The 15,791-nt window shown below is 36.6% G+C and overlaps 1 protein-coding gene across 1 annotated transcript in view; it reads right to left on the bottom strand.

Moving 5' to 3' along the window:
- TAF4B (TATA-box binding protein associated factor 4b) overlaps positions 1-15,791 on the bottom strand; it is a 124,525-nt gene that overhangs the window by 99,179 nt on the left and 9,555 nt on the right. The window contains exons 2-6 of the mRNA XM_026006505.2: positions 9,073-9,218; positions 7,781-7,888; positions 4,026-4,187; positions 3,801-3,923; positions 136-225 (exon numbers count right to left, since the gene is read on the bottom strand). Coding sequence (XP_025862290.2) covers positions 136-225; positions 3,801-3,923; positions 4,026-4,187; positions 7,781-7,888; positions 9,073-9,218 — 629 coding nt within the window. The remainder of the gene's footprint in view (positions 1-135; positions 226-3,800; positions 3,924-4,025; positions 4,188-7,780; positions 7,889-9,072; positions 9,219-15,791) is intronic.

Raw genomic sequence — 15,791 nt, 5'->3', positions numbered from 1 at the left:
TAAGAGCTTTCTCCTACACTGTTAGAATCTTTACATGGCTATCATATTGAAATATTCAGATTTCTAATTATTTTTAAAAATTATTTTAAGGTAATTTAACCTAAATAATTTCTTCAAAGTAACATATAACTTTACCTTAAGAAAAGGAACTAGGTGAGGCTGAGGTGAAGACTTGAGTTCAACATACAGTTGCCTAGTAAATTCTTCTGCTTCAATTTTTGCATCCTAAGGAACAGGAGAAAGAAAAATATTTTTAGGTTTACAAATATTTTAAAAGAGAAAAGGTGTGCATTTCATGATTGATTTAAGGAGGTAAAAGGCCTACTTGTGCTGTGAAAACTGTAAGATGTTAATGAAAAAAACTGAAGAGGACACAACTAAATGTAAACATATACTATGTTCATGGACTGAAACATGCATACTGTTAAAATGTCCATACTATACAATGCAATCTAGAGTTTCAATGCAATCTCTATCAAAATACCAACAGCACGTTTCACAGAACTAGTACAAATAATCCTAAAATTTGTGTGCAACCACAAAAGACCCCAAACAGCTAAAGAAATCTTGAGAAAGAACAAAGCTGGAAATATCATAATCCCAGATTTCCAACTATACTACAAAGCTATAGTATAATTAAAACAGTATTGGACTGACACAAAAACAGACAAGGAGATCAATGGAATAGAATAGAGAGCTAAAAAATAAAGCCACAGTTATATGGTCAATTAATCTACTACAAAGGAGGCAAGAATATACAATGAGGGAAAAGATAGTCTCTTCAATCAACGGTATTAGGTAAAATGGACAGCTATATGGCAAAGGAATGAAATTGGACCACGTTCTTAAACCATACCCAAAAATAAACTCAAGATGGATTAAAGACATAAATGTGAGACCTAAAACCATAAAACTCCTAAAAGAAAACATAGGTGGTAACCTCTAGGCATCAGCCTTAGCAATATTTTCCTGGATATATGTTCTCAGGCAAAGGGAACAAAATAAAAAACAAACTACTGAGATTACATCAAATTAAAAAGCGTCTGCAGAGTAAAGGAAACCATCAACAAAACAAAAAGGCAACTTACTGAATAGGGAGAAGATATCTGCAAATGTATATCTGATAAGGGGTTAATATCGAAAATATATAAAGAATTCATACAATCCCATTACCAAAAATAATCTGATTAAAAATATTAAAAAATAGAGAGGACCTGAATAGACATTTCTCCAAAGACGACTTAGGATGGCCAACAAACACATGAAAAGCTGCTCAACATCACCAGTCATCAGGGAAATGCAAATCAAACCCACATCAGTCAATGGACTGAGCCACCCAGGCACTCCTACCTCACACCAGTCAAAATGGCTAATATCAAAAAGACAAGAAATAAGTGTTGGCAAGGATGTAGAGAAAAGGAAACCCTTGTGCACTTTTGGCAGGAATGTAAATTGGTGCAATCACTATAGCAAAGAGTATGAAGGTTTCTCAAAAATTAAAAAATTGAAGTAACACAATGGCTATGTGTTATTATATTAGTAACACAATGGCTATGTGTTATTATATTATAGTTATATTTCCAATGAAATATTAGCCATAAAATAGAATGAGATCTTGCCATTTGCAATATGGATGGACTTAGAGAGTATTATGCCAAGAGAAATAAGTCAGAGAAAGACAAATACTATAAGATTTCATATATGTAGAATTTAAAAAATACAAACAAAAACAGATACGACACAGAGAACAAACCGATGAGGAATGAGGGGATGGACGAAATGGGTGAAGGGTCAAATAAGGGAAAACTTCCAGCTATAAGATAAAATCAGAGGGATGAAAATAAAGCATAGGAAATATAGCCAGTAAGCCAGTAACATTTTATGGTGATAGATGGGGTAACCATACTTTGTGGTATTTTGTAAGATATATAATTGCCGGATCACTATGTTCTACACCTGAAAGTAACAAAATATTGTATGTCAACTTCAATCAAAAATTAAAAATATTGGGGGATTCCTGGGTGCCTCAGCGGTTTGGTGCCTGCCTTCGGCCCAGGGCGTGATCCTGGAGTCCTGGGATCGAGTCCTGGGATTGAGTCCCACATCGGGCTCCCTGCATGGAGCCTGCTTCGACCTCTGCTTGTGTCTCTACCCCTCTCTCTCTCTCTGTCTCTGTGTGTCTCTCATGAATGAATAAATAAAATCTTTAAAAAAAATTAAAAATATAAGTTTTTAAAAATGCTTGAATGTTAAATACTTGTTTATACGACTTATAATTTTAAATGCCTAAAATAGTTTTCCCAGGTGGAAAAAGAACCATTTCAAATACGCTCTACTTCTAACAAATTACAGGTAGGAAAAAAGAAAAACAACCCAGTAGTAAAGAAGGTATTTTAATATTTGTAAATTATACTTGTTTTCCTTACTATATTTGAAATATACACATTTTCTGCTGGGAAAAAGTGACCATTTTTGTACAAAAAATACCCCAAATTCTCATTAGATAATCAGAGAAGTCTGTAGATTTTAGTAGTTCAAAAAAATCCAAATTTGAATTTGTCTATTATACCCTCAGCATATTTCTTAAGCATATAATATGGAATATTTGTTTTTTTTTTATAATATGGAATATTTGTTAATTTCCCCCCTTCATCTGCTTTAATGTATCTAAGCAATTTACCTGAAAGAGGATATAAAAAATGAATGATGTATAATTTGATCCTAAAAACCACAGCATCTTGGAACTTGGAACTCAAAGATCATCACATTTATTACTCTTCTCATCTTATAGAAAAGAAAACTTAAGAAAGTTAACTTACTTCCACAGGTTCCGTTGGGATTTATAGAACTAAATTTCATGATTTGCTGATAGCCTGGCTTTCTGTATTTGCAGTTCTACTAACAATTTTTTATTTGACCAAATAGTAAACCTTCTCTTCATGGCCCTTTTATTTAAAAAAAAAAGTTTTTTTCGGGGCACTTAAGTGGCTCAGTTGGTTAAGCATCCACCTCTAGCTCAGGCCATGATCCCAGGGTCCTGGGATCCAGCCCTGAATTGGGCTCCTTGATCAGCAGGAAGCCTGCTTCTCCCTCTCCCTCTGCTTCTCCCCCTACTTATGCACTTCCTCTCTCTGTAAAATAAATAAATAAAATGAAATAAAAAGATAAAATAATAAAATAATTATTTGAAGATTTATTTATTTGTTTTAGAGAGAAACAGAACACACGTGGGGGGGGGCAGAGGGGGAGAGAGAGAGAGAGAGAGAGAGAGAGAGAGAATCCTCAAGCAGACTTTCTATTGAGTGTGGAGCCTGATACAAGGCTCGATCCTAGGACCCTGAGATCATGGTCTGGGCCAAAATCAAGAGTCAGACCATCAACTGAGCCACCCAGGCACCATTCTACAAGGCCCTTTTTAAGCCAAAGTAACAAAAAATAATATATAATAGATTTACTTGTTTCACATTTGCTATCTATCATTACAAATTAAGAAACAAAAGCTTATCGAAAAACCCATCTAAAACAAACCTCATTTAGGGCAGCCCAGGTGGCTCAGCGGTTTAGCGCCTTCAGCCCAGGGCCTGATCCTGGAGACCTGGGATCAAGTCCCATGGTCAGGTTCCCTGCATAGAGCCTGCTTCTCCCTCTGCCTGTGTCTCTGCCTCTCTCTCTGTGTCTCTAATGAATAAATGAATAAAATCTTTAAAAAAATAAAATAAACCTCATTTATAGGTAAGTATCATTTAAAACATGTTCTACAAATTCTTACAGAATTTAAGCTTCCATAAATACTAACTTACCAAAAGTTGTTCCACCAGTTTCTTCACGTTCTGCCCCATTTCTGGGGACTGTGATCCACTACAAGCTAGTTTTATTAACATTGCAAGGAAGTTCTTACACTTCTTCACATTTTCTAGCATTGCCTAAATAGAGAAATATAAACAAACAGAAATGTTAGCTGGAAAACAGAATTCAAGAAAATTTGTAAAGAGCTGTATTCATATAAGGTAGAAGGTGGAGCTTACCGGAGAAAGACTTGTCTGAGTAGTTGCTGAGTTCTCTGCTTTAAGACTGGGCTCATTAGATGGGGCAGCTGATGCTCCCAAACTTGAAGGCTTCAGGGTAGTTACAGAATTCAAGGGCTTTACAGAAGTAACTGTGACAACACTGGTTGGCACAGCTACAGACTGAAATTAAAAGTAGTGCACATTTAGATATGTATTACTATGATATGTATCACAGCAGGTGCCTCTTTTCACATTTACCAGACTACAAATGGATCCTGACATCTTTTCTTTCACGTTATGCTCTACTAGTCTAAGGCAATGGAACACTGTTGTAAGAGCTCCAAACTTCAGTAGATCTGGGTTTCATTCTCATCTACCTTCCTACTTTTCACTGACACCTAAAGAGTGTTTACCTCAAGCAAGTTACTTACCTTGCTAATCCTTTGATTCCTGTCTGTAAAAAAATCTGTAAAAAAAAAAATCAAGGCTAGAAATGGTACCTCCCTACTTTCCTGGAGTTGTTTGCAAAAAAACAGTACCAAGTGCATGGTCCTCAAGACACAATATTGGAGCGCCAGAGTGGCTCAGTCAGTTAAGTATCTGCCTTTAGCTCAAGTCTTGATCTCAAGGTCCTGAGACCGAGCCTCACATCAGGCTCCCTGCTCAGCGGGAGTCTGCTTCTCCCTCTCTATCTCTGCCTCTATCCCCTGCTTATACTCTAAGATAAATACATAAAATCTTGGGGAAAAAACCCAAAACACATTATTAATACTTCTCTAAGAATAATTTGAAATAGTAAGTCTTTATATGAAAATATAGAATACCTGTTCCATAATTTTTTTAACTATAAAGCAGAGAGATCTACTGACCACCTTATATTCAGACAAGCTGCTTTTATGTAGACTATTAATAGAGTAAGCACAATGAATATTACAAACTGTAGTATCTTATTTTCATGCTGAAAAGAATTTTGGTTTTTTCTTCAACCTTCTATCGAAATGAAGTGATTATAGCACCACCTGCAGGATACAAAGTTTAATACAACAGGCAGTAATTTAGAAAACTATACTGAGATAAAGCAACAATCTTATTTTAAAACAAACATTGAAAGTTACAGAACATGAGTCAAGTTTGAGGAGGTAGGGGAAACAACAGTATTTACAACTGACCCAGAAAACTGAACGCTGCATCATCATTTTAATTTAAATACTTATATTCTACAGGCATATAACAACCCAAAAAGGTCAGGTTGCAATCACCTTCAAGAAAATTTACTTTGGTAACAGTCACAATAAGTGAATTCAAATGTACACCAAAATTTCCAACTTTAGAAAAACTGGAGCATATATTAGATGAAGCATGCTTTAAGAGTAAAAGTGCGAAGAAGTTTAAAATCACTTGATTAATGAAGACAAGAATGAAGGATGAAATGTTAAGCAAAAAAAGTAAAATTAAAAATTGCCCCTTAGTAAAATATTATTAAGTATAAGTAGATCTCAAGGCAACAATGAAAATGAGTCTCTTTCCTATTCCTAGCCCCAGTCTTACTCTCCAAGGACAACTACAGTGCAGTTTCTCTGAATCCTTTTGGAGACTGTCTAATAAACTTTTTCAGGTTAATCTACAGTAATTAAACACTCTTTCTTCAGTGAATCTATATTTATACCCTGCCATTAACTCCTTGTACTACTATATTAAAGAAAGTATAATCTAAAACTTTAGCTGATGGTTATGATTACCTTTCTGGACCCTCAGGGAACCTCAGAGTTCCTCTCCCTTATGAGGCAAAATAAGACTCAATGAAACGTTAGCTGAGGAAAAGTATTCTATTTTTTTTGTGAACAGAGGAAGCATTTATGGCATTTCTACTTTCCTTACCAATATTTTACTGTCTCTAGTACAAAATCTGCCCTAATATAGCTACTGGCTGTATCTTACCAGATATCTGCACCTTCCATGCCAATTCTTCCTCTTCAGAGACACAAGGAGGTACACAATCCCAGTCTTACTCTATCTACATAATCCCACTTCAGTAATGGGTGGACCACCCTAAACTGATTCATAACTCCAGATATGGTAGCCCAGCCCATTCTATTTCCATGCTTTGCGAGACCACACCGGCACTGACTGTGAATGTCTGGGGGGCATGACCTAGAAGATGGCAGTCTAGTAAAGTATTAGAACATCCTGCAGAAGGCACAGGCAAAGTGCAAATGCAGAGGCAATAAATCCTCAATGAAGTTGGAATTCCATCCTCCAAGATTCAGTGTAAACTGCATCAAAAAAATTCTTTATGGTACTATGTCTCCAATAGGACAAATACATGAAAACCAAGGAACTGAGGAGTAGAGGGATGAAGGCAACCACTTATCATCATTCCTACAGACACAATGGGGGACCCTGTGTTTCCCATTTCTGTCCAAAGGGGGCACCAGAGGACACAGCAAGAGTTCCCATAAACTAGACACTATGGCTGCCTCCTGGGCACTTCAGGTTTCTTTGTCCAGGAACAGCAGTAAAGAATCATTCACATGGCAGGGGTAATTGATCTGGCATCTGGAATAGGTAGGGTTGCTAGCACACAATGGAGACTGAAAAGAATAAGTGTGGTGAATCCAGGTGATCCATTTTAGCGCCTGCTGGCATTTCTTCGCCCAACTATTATGATCTATGGACAAGTAGAGCAACTCTTTCCTCAAAAAAGCATGGTGATTAGGACCTTAGAGCTCTCAGGGATGATGATCTGGTCACACTACCAGTTAAGTTACCAAGACTAGCAGAGTTATTAATTAAGAAGAGAGGGAGGGCAGCCCGGCTGGATCAGCGGTTTAGCGGCTGGAGACCCAGGATCCAGTCCCAGGTCAGACTTCTCCCTCTGCCTGTGTCTCTGCCCCTCTCTCTCTGTGTCTCTCATGAATAAATAAATAAAATCCTTAATTTTAAAAAAAAAAAAAAAGGAAGAGAGGAAATCTAGAATGGATAGGATAGTGAAGGAGGGAGTTGATGAGTATTAGTCACAGTAACAAGGACTGTAGTTCATCCTAGTAACTTCTGTTTTGTTTCCCCAAGGAAGAAACCCACCAGAATACCAAAAGATCTAGTTTCCAACAGTATAAGGAAATAGATCCCAGAGACACAAGAAGTAAACAGTGATATACTGTTGCAAGGCAATCTGTGTTGTCCCTGCTGTTAGGAATGCTATTCCTATACAGCCTACAGTTGTCAGTTCTTTCAGGGTTTATCTCAACTCAGAGAATTGCCTTGCCCAACAGCACAACTCTCCCTGTGGAATTGACATTGTGACTGATCATAGAGGAGAATTAAGGCCCAGATGACCAATGCTCACACACAGTAGGACAACTCTGACAGGCCATACTTGCTCCCATGTTCTTCATCCACTGGGCCCGCATCTAGTTCAAAATCTTACTTTCCTTCCGTTCCACAGGTATCAACTAATAAATATCCCCTATGCCAAAATTCTGTCGCAGCACCTGCTTCTAGACACTATGACACGTGACTATTAGATGCATTTGTATTAATTTAATACATTCAGGTAAAACTGATATTCCAAGAAAATACACCATGTTTATCTTATGCTTTCCACACTTCCAACAGTTCCCACTTTGTTAAGTGTCACCAAATATCACTGAATTCCTTTCTCTAAGGACATGGTCATTGTGGCAACATACATATCTGGCAGGAAATAACTAAATAGGAAAGAAAGATGAGAGAAAAACCAGTGCATGCATGGACATAAGTCAGTCACAACTTACTTGTACTGAGGAAGGCTTTGGAACAGTGGGTACCACAGTAGTTCCTATTTGTGCCAATTTTTTAACAGGAGCCACTGCCACTTTCTTAATTAACTGTGAACTTGAATTCTGGGTGGGTGGAGGGAGGAGAAAGGAGAGGTAAGAGTCATCAGCATTAGTAATTTTAAGTCACTCAGTACTATGGCAAATATTAAACGTTAAAACACTTCACCGTAGCAAACTTCTTTGCTATAACTGGTTTTATAACCTTATAGATTCTAAGCACCTTCTCCACTATGAACCTAACTGGTCGGTCAACTGGCCAATTGACACTTTATTTATCACTTTATATTTACCTATTCCTAAGGAGGTAACTGATTTCACAAATAAATATCACAGTCTTTTAGCATTAAAATCTTGAACTTTACTTTTTGGCTCATAGAGAAAATAAATGGATTTTTATTTAACATCTAATTATAAACAAAAATCTGCTAACCTGTCATCTCAACTCCTACTAGTCAGATAAAGGAAACTAGAAAGGAAAGGAGCAACTGTCATAGAAAGATACAACAACAGAGAAAATGGTGGAGAATATAGAACCAAATCGTAAGAGAGCACAAAATGAGGGCTGGTGTGGGGAGGTGGTGATGGATAGAACTGACACAGAATATTACCACAGAAAACTATGCAATCTTTCATAAGGATGAGCTTGACTCGTTAAGAAAACAATATTTCACATTCAGCATTTTTTATCAGAGAATGACCATTAAAGAATTTTGTTTATTGTATTTATCCTTTTTCTGTAAAAAAAAAAAAAAAAAAATTTTTTTTTTTTTTTTTATCTCTGGCACAAAAGATAAACTTTAGTTAGTTACCTGGAAAAATTATCAGGTGTGTAAAATAAACCATTTTCTAACATCACCAATTAATGAAATATTATGCATTTCTGAATTTCTTAAAAGTCATCCCAAGATATGTACAAAAATAAATACTATAAACTGTAGTGTCAATATTTTACCACAAATTAAAATTGAAACAGAATGATTATTTTCTTTCCATTTAGAAATGCAAATAGCCCTTCGAACATTCCCTTGAGGACTATAAAATCTTTGAGTATGAAAACTGAATCTTTATTATTTTAGCAATTACCAAATGACAAGTCCAAACACTGTGATTAACATGTTTAAAGAAAGTGGCTTAATTTGAAAAGTTGAGCAGAATCATCTATTATTTTTACTGACAAATTCACACACATCTATATGAAGAAAATACATGGAAAATTAAGGAGGATAAAAGAAACTAGGCTATATTACCGGCACTGTACAGATTTTGACTGTATGAGTATTTGTTGGTACAGCTGGCCTTGAAGTTACGTGGGTAGTGGTCTCTGCTCTTGTCACAGCTTGCTGGGGAGATACCAACATCAACTGGCCACTGTTACTTTTGATCAAAACTGTTCCTAGAGTTAAAAGAAAACAAAATATGACTTCTAAGCTAATAAATGAAACATAAGCATCATATATTTTGTGTTCTAAACATTTCTTTCAACACTATAAAATGCTCTGAATAAGTACAGTATAATTATTATTATAAGTACTGAATTAGGGATGCCTGAGTGGCTCAGTGGTTGAGCATCTGCCTTTGGCTCAGGGCATGGTCCCAGAGTCCTGGGATTGAGCCCTGCATCAGGCTTTCTTCATGGAGCCTGCTTCTCCCTCTGCCTGTGTCTCTGCCTCTCTCTTGAGTGAACAAATAAATAAAATCTTTAAAAAAACAAGTACTGAATTATTCTTTTTTTTTTTTACTGAATTATTCTATTATAGAATATTACATTATTCTTTTATAAGCACTGAATTATTATAGGTACTGAATTTCCTTCAACACTATAAAATGCCCTGAATAAGTACAATATAATTACATGTATAGTAATTGTTACATAATACAGAAAAATATCTTCACTCAAAGCTACTTAAAAAAAGCCAAAATACTTTTCTTTCATGACATCAAGTTAAAAAACTGTAGTAAGTACGATGATATAGTAATGGCATCAGATTATACAAAGTGACCAATGGAATAAACTGGAAAATTCCAAAACAGACTCAGATATATCAAATTCTCCTACGAGGTACTACAGATTAGTGAGGAAAAGAGCAACTATTCAATAAATAAGCCTGGGCCAATTAGTTATCTATACAGAAAAGATTAAAAGTTTCATGCTACACACAAAACCCCAAAGGCTTTAAGAATACAAAGGTTAAAAATAAAACCTTTTAAATTCTTAAGTAATGTAAAAAAACTTTCTGAACTTGAAATAGGAAATAATTTGAAAAAAAAGTGAATAATTTGATACATTCTTGTATATTAAAGTGTCAGTTTGACACATTCTTATTTATTTATTTATTTATTTATCTATTTATGAAGATTTTATTTATTTGTGTGTGTGTGAGAGAGAGAGAGAGAGAGAGAGAGAGGCAGAGACACAGGCAGAGGGAGAAGCAGGCTCCATCCGGAGAGCCTGACGTGGGACTTGATCCCAGGTCTCCAGGATCACACCCTAGGCTGAAGGCAGGTGCTAAACCACTGAGCCACCTGGGCTGCCCCAAATATATTTAAAAAACAAGCCACTTTTCTTTAGCAAAAGGCACCATCACGTAAAAAAAAAAAAAAAAAAATGTGAGAAAATTTTAGTTCATTTATGTTCCAAAGACATATCCAAAACACACAAAACCAACATAGATGCCAATGACAAGGAAAAGTAAATTAAGATCACAGTGAGATATCACCTTATATCTACCTAGACAGACAAAAATTAAGAAGTCCAATGACAATATTGTTAGATGTGCAGCAAAAGGAACTCTAGTATCTTGCTGATGGTAGAAATTCTCGTCTTTGTCATTAGGAGGCATAAACAAGAATATGGATTCATAGCTGCAGTTCCATTTCCATAATGGGAGCACGAAGACCTCAACAAACCAGCTCCTCAGCAAAGCAAGTATAACTGGTGAAAATTATTTTTAAAAACAACTATTCAGGGCAGCCCCAGTGGCCCTGGGGTTTAGTGCCGCCTTCAGCCCAGGGCGTGATCCTGGAGACCTGGGATCAAGTCTCACGTCGGGCTCCCTGTATAGAGCCTGCTTCTCCCTCTGCTTGTGTCTCTGCCTCTCTTTCTCTCTCTCTCTCTCTCTGTGTCTCTCATGAATAAATAAATAAAATCTTTTTAAAAAATAAAAATAAATAAAAACAACTATTTAAAGTCTTTTGAAATTGCCTTAAGGCATACAGAAAATAGCTTCACCATTATTAAGGAGGATTTACTAAAACTCAGTAAGCACAGCAAGAATCGTGGCATCTGAACCACACTTTTCCTTCTCAAAACTCAAAAAACGCACCCTTTTCCTTCTCAAATCAGGCAGTGTGACCCAACAAAGGGCCTTCTCTCTCCCACACTCCCTGTTGAGGGCTATGGTATCTCTTTAGAAGGAGCACATCAGCATTTCTGATCTCCCCCACACTGAGCTGCATACAGCAGAGGACAAATCTGAGAAAAGTGTGTCCAGAAATTTCTAGGCATCTTCTTTTACTCATCTCCACTCATAAAAGGGAAGGCTCTACACCTCAGTGATGGCACACTTAAAGTATCTGGACCCCATTCTCCCTCACCCCAGTTCTTTGGTAGGATGGAGGTTTCATGTTGGAAGAAGCAAGCAAGTAAGATGAGAGGGTAATAGCCCAGTACCCTATTACTAAAGCAAGGATATTGCCCATAAAGAAGCATTCCACAGTCCTGATCTCCACTCCAAATATCTTCCTATGGAAGCTGACTTTATTTCTACACAGTGTAGGGAAGCTCAAAGGTAAGAGAACTCTCAAATACAACAAAATAACTAAAAGAAGAATGGTAGCTTCATGACAGATACAAGCTAGGCCACAGGCCTACCTCTAGTTTACCAGAAAGAGCCAGAAAAAGAAACAATTGAGAAAGACCCTGCTGATGTCAGAACAAACCTCAAACAATAACCTCAAAAATTATCCTTGTAAAGGAACCTAAATTTAATTGGGAACAAGTCAGGGTCTATGGCATTGTTGAAAACGATAGGGTATTTGGCTGGCCAAGGTAGAGCCTAACACTTGGCTGTGATACCAACAGAGACACACAGCTTAACAGAGAAATCAGAGAAAGAGAAAGTCAAAGAGAGCCCTGTTATCTCAGGGTGGCTGAGCTTATGCCAGAGGCTGTGCCCTCTGAGAAGCAACATCAAAGGCTTCCCACGTGTGGAAAAATAGACTTCACTAGAATAAACCAATCAGACAATTAAAATAAAGAAACAAGTAAATAACAATAATACTCTCAAGGGAACAGGGGGCAGTATGCAGAGTTGCTGCAATATATTAGTATTTAAAAATTTTTAAATTTATCTGTTTATTTGGGGGGAGGGGGAAAGGAGGGACAGAGGAAGAGAAACAGACTCCTTATTGAGCAGGGAGTTTAATGCAGGGCTCATTGCTAGGACCCTGAGATCATGAACCAAAGGCAGACATTTAAGCAATGAAGCCACCCAGGCACCAATATATTAGTTTTGAATAATAACTTACACAACATGTAAAGAAAAAGTATGACACACAGGAAAAAAGGCAGGCAACAAAAACCACCTATGAGAAGGACTAGCTATCAGATCTAAAAAAACTTCAAAATATACATTATAAATTTGTTCAAAAGACTGAAAGAGATCATGCTTAAAGAAACAAAAAGAAGTTATGATGGTATCATCAAATACAGACTATTGCTAGAAAGATAGATATTATAAAAAAAAAAAAAACTTCTGTAGTTAAAAAATACAGTAAAAAAAATTCACTGGAGGCCTCAACAGTGAAACTGAATGAGAAGAAAGATCAGTGAACTTGAAGGTAGATCAACAGAGATTATTAAATCCAAAGAATGGAGAGAAAAAAGAATGAAGAAAAGTGAGCAGTCTCAGAGAAATGTAGATCACTGATAGGCACAGCAACATAGGCATAATGTGAGTACCAGAGGAGGAGGAGAAAAGACACAGAAAGGGAGAGAGAGATAAACAGAAAACTATCCAACGAAATAATGGCTGGCAACTCCCATATTTGATGAAGAATAATCTAGATGTCCAAATAGCTCAACAAACTCTAATACATTCAAAGAAATCCACATTAAGACACTTCATAATAAAAATGCTCAACTATTGGGATGCCTGGGTGGCTCAGCGGCTGAGCATCTGTCTGCCTTTGGCTCAAGGCATGATCCCACAGTCCCAGGATAGAGTCCCACTCGGGCTCCTCTCAGGGAACCTGCTCCTCCCTCTGCCTATGTCTCTGCCTCTGTGTCTCTCATGAATAAATAAATAAAATCTTAAAAAAAAAAAAAAAAAGGGTAGCCCGGGTGGCTCAGTGGTTTAGTGCTGCCTTTGGCCTGGGCCATGATCCTGGAGACCCCAGATCGAGTCCCACATCAGGCTCCCTGCATGGAGCCTGCTTCTCCCTCTGCCTGTGTCTCTTCCCCTCTCTCTCTCTCTCTCTCTCTCTCTCTCTGTTTCTCATGAATAAATAAAATCTTAAAAAAAAAAAAAAAAAGCTCAACTATTAAAACAAAATCTTGAGAACAGTAAGAGAAAATAGGATTAACAGTTGACCTCTCATCAGAAACAATGGAGGCCACAAGGCAGTGCAATGACATAATGACATATTCCGCTTGTTTAAAGGAAAAAAAAAAAGAAAGAAAGAAAGAAAGAAAGAAAGAAAGAAAGAAAGAAAATTTAACCAACAACCAGATATTCATTAAAAGTATCTTTCAAAATTGAAGGCAAAATAAAGACATTCCCAGATAAAAACTAAGTGGATTGGTTGGCTAGTGGAAACACCATACAAGAAATACTAAATAAAGTTGTCTAGGCTCAGAACAAGTGATCCCAGGCAGTAACTCAAATTCACGCAAGAATGAGAAAGAGCACTGGTAAAGGTAATTATGTAATTTGACAATATAAATTCATATTAATTCTGCTTTTTTCTCTTAACTTTTTAAAAAAATTATATAGAAATATATATATATATATATATATAATTACATTTTTGGACCTATAATATAAAAATGTAACATGTTTGTGAATAACAGAAAAAAAGGAAGTGGGTAGGACTAAAGTTGTATCACACTAAGGAAATGACTTTGGTTGAAAACTCCAACTCATAGGAACAAATGAAGAAATGCAGACAGTAACTAAGAAAGTAATAAAACAAATGCTAAATGCTGTAAGTATATACTTGTGCTCCTTTCTTCTGTTAGTTTCTTTAAAAAACATAAAGTTACATAAGGTAATAATTTTAACAAGGTATTGTTGGGTTTCTAACATATCTAGGTGCAATATGTAGAGCATAATAGCACAAAAATAAAAAAGTGAAAGGAAAATGAGCTAAATAGGAGAAATGTTTCTTTCTTTCTTTCTTTTTTTTTTTTTTTTAAATGATAGTCACAGAGAGAGAGAGGGGCAGAGACATAGGCAGAGGGGGAAGCAGGCTCCATGCACCGGGAGCCTGACGTGGGATTCGATCCCGGGTATCCAGGATTGCGCCCTGGGCCAAAGGGAGGCGCTAAACCGCTGCGCCACCCAGGGATCCCCAGGAGAAATGTTTCTATATCACCCAACTAAGTTATTATGAATGTGAAATAAATTCTTATTAGAATTTATTAGAGATATATACACAATATATATTAGATATACATTGTAACCTCTAGAATCTCCAAATATATATTGAAAAATTACAAAGAGGGACGCCTGGGTGGCTCAGTGGTTGAGCAGAATCTGCCTTTGTTTCGGCTCAGGGAGTGATCCTGGGGTTCTGGGATTGAGTCCTACATCAGGTTTCCTGCATGGAGCCTGCTTTTCCCTCTGCCTGTGCCTCTGCATCTCTCTCTGTGTCTTTCATGAATAAATAAAATCTTTAAAAAAATTATATAGAAAACAGTATCACACTAGAAACAGTACTGCATTCACTTAATGCAAAGGAAAGCAGGAAAAAAGGGAAGGAAATATATCGAAACAAAAATAAATAAATGGCAGACCTAAACCTAACTTTATAAGTAATATTACATGTTAATTGATTCAATAGTCCAATTAGAAGGCACAAGTGTAAACCAGACCAAAAAAAGGTAAGATCCAACTATATGCTGCCTACAGGAGACTTCCTTTAGACACAATTATAAAAAAATATAGAAAGTAAATAACATATACAACAACAACCATAGGAAAGCTAGTGTGGAGGTGCCTAGGTGGCTCAGTCGGCTGAGTGGTTGAGTGTCTGCCTCAGCTCAGGTCATCACACTCCCTACTCAGCGGGGAACCTGCCTCTCTCTTTCTCTCTCTCTCCCTCCCTCTGCTCCTCCCCCACTGCTTGTGTGTACACTCTCTTTCTCTCCCTCCCATAAATAAGTAAGATCTTTTAAAAAACAAAACAAGAAAGCTGGCATGGCCATTCTAATATCAGATAATATAGTCTAAAGGTGTTACTAGAGATATAGAGGGGGCATTTCATAATTGATAAACCACCCAATGGATCAGGAATATTAACAATTATAAACATACATGCAATGAAAAATAGAGCCTAAAATATATGAAGTAAAAGCAGACATAAAGGAATGGAAAAACAGAAATTCAACAATAGTTGAGACTTCAATACCCTACTTTCAACAAAGGATAGACAACTATATAGAAGATTAACAATGAAATCAAATACCTGAACAATACTATAAACCAACTAAACCTAAAACATACTTATAAGAATACACTGCCCAATAACAACAGCATTCTTCTTAAGCACACATAGAACAATCTCAGGACAGACTATATGCTAGGACATAAAACAAGCCCCAGTAAATTTTAAAAGACTGAAATCATACAGTGTATAGTCTCCAACTACAATAGAATGAAATTTGAAATCAGTAACAAAAAGAAATTGGGGGAACTCACAAATATTTAGACATTAATTACTCCTAAGTAGTCATTTGTCATTGAAG

The sequence above is a fragment of the Vulpes vulpes genome, chromosome 13 (genome assembly GCF_048418805.1).
Source record: "Vulpes vulpes isolate BD-2025 chromosome 13, VulVul3, whole genome shotgun sequence".
In the NCBI taxonomy this organism is placed as follows: Eukaryota; Metazoa; Chordata; class Mammalia; order Carnivora; family Canidae; genus Vulpes; species Vulpes vulpes.
The sequence above is the reverse complement of the archived record's forward strand: the minus strand, read 5'-3'. Positions and strand labels throughout refer to the sequence as shown.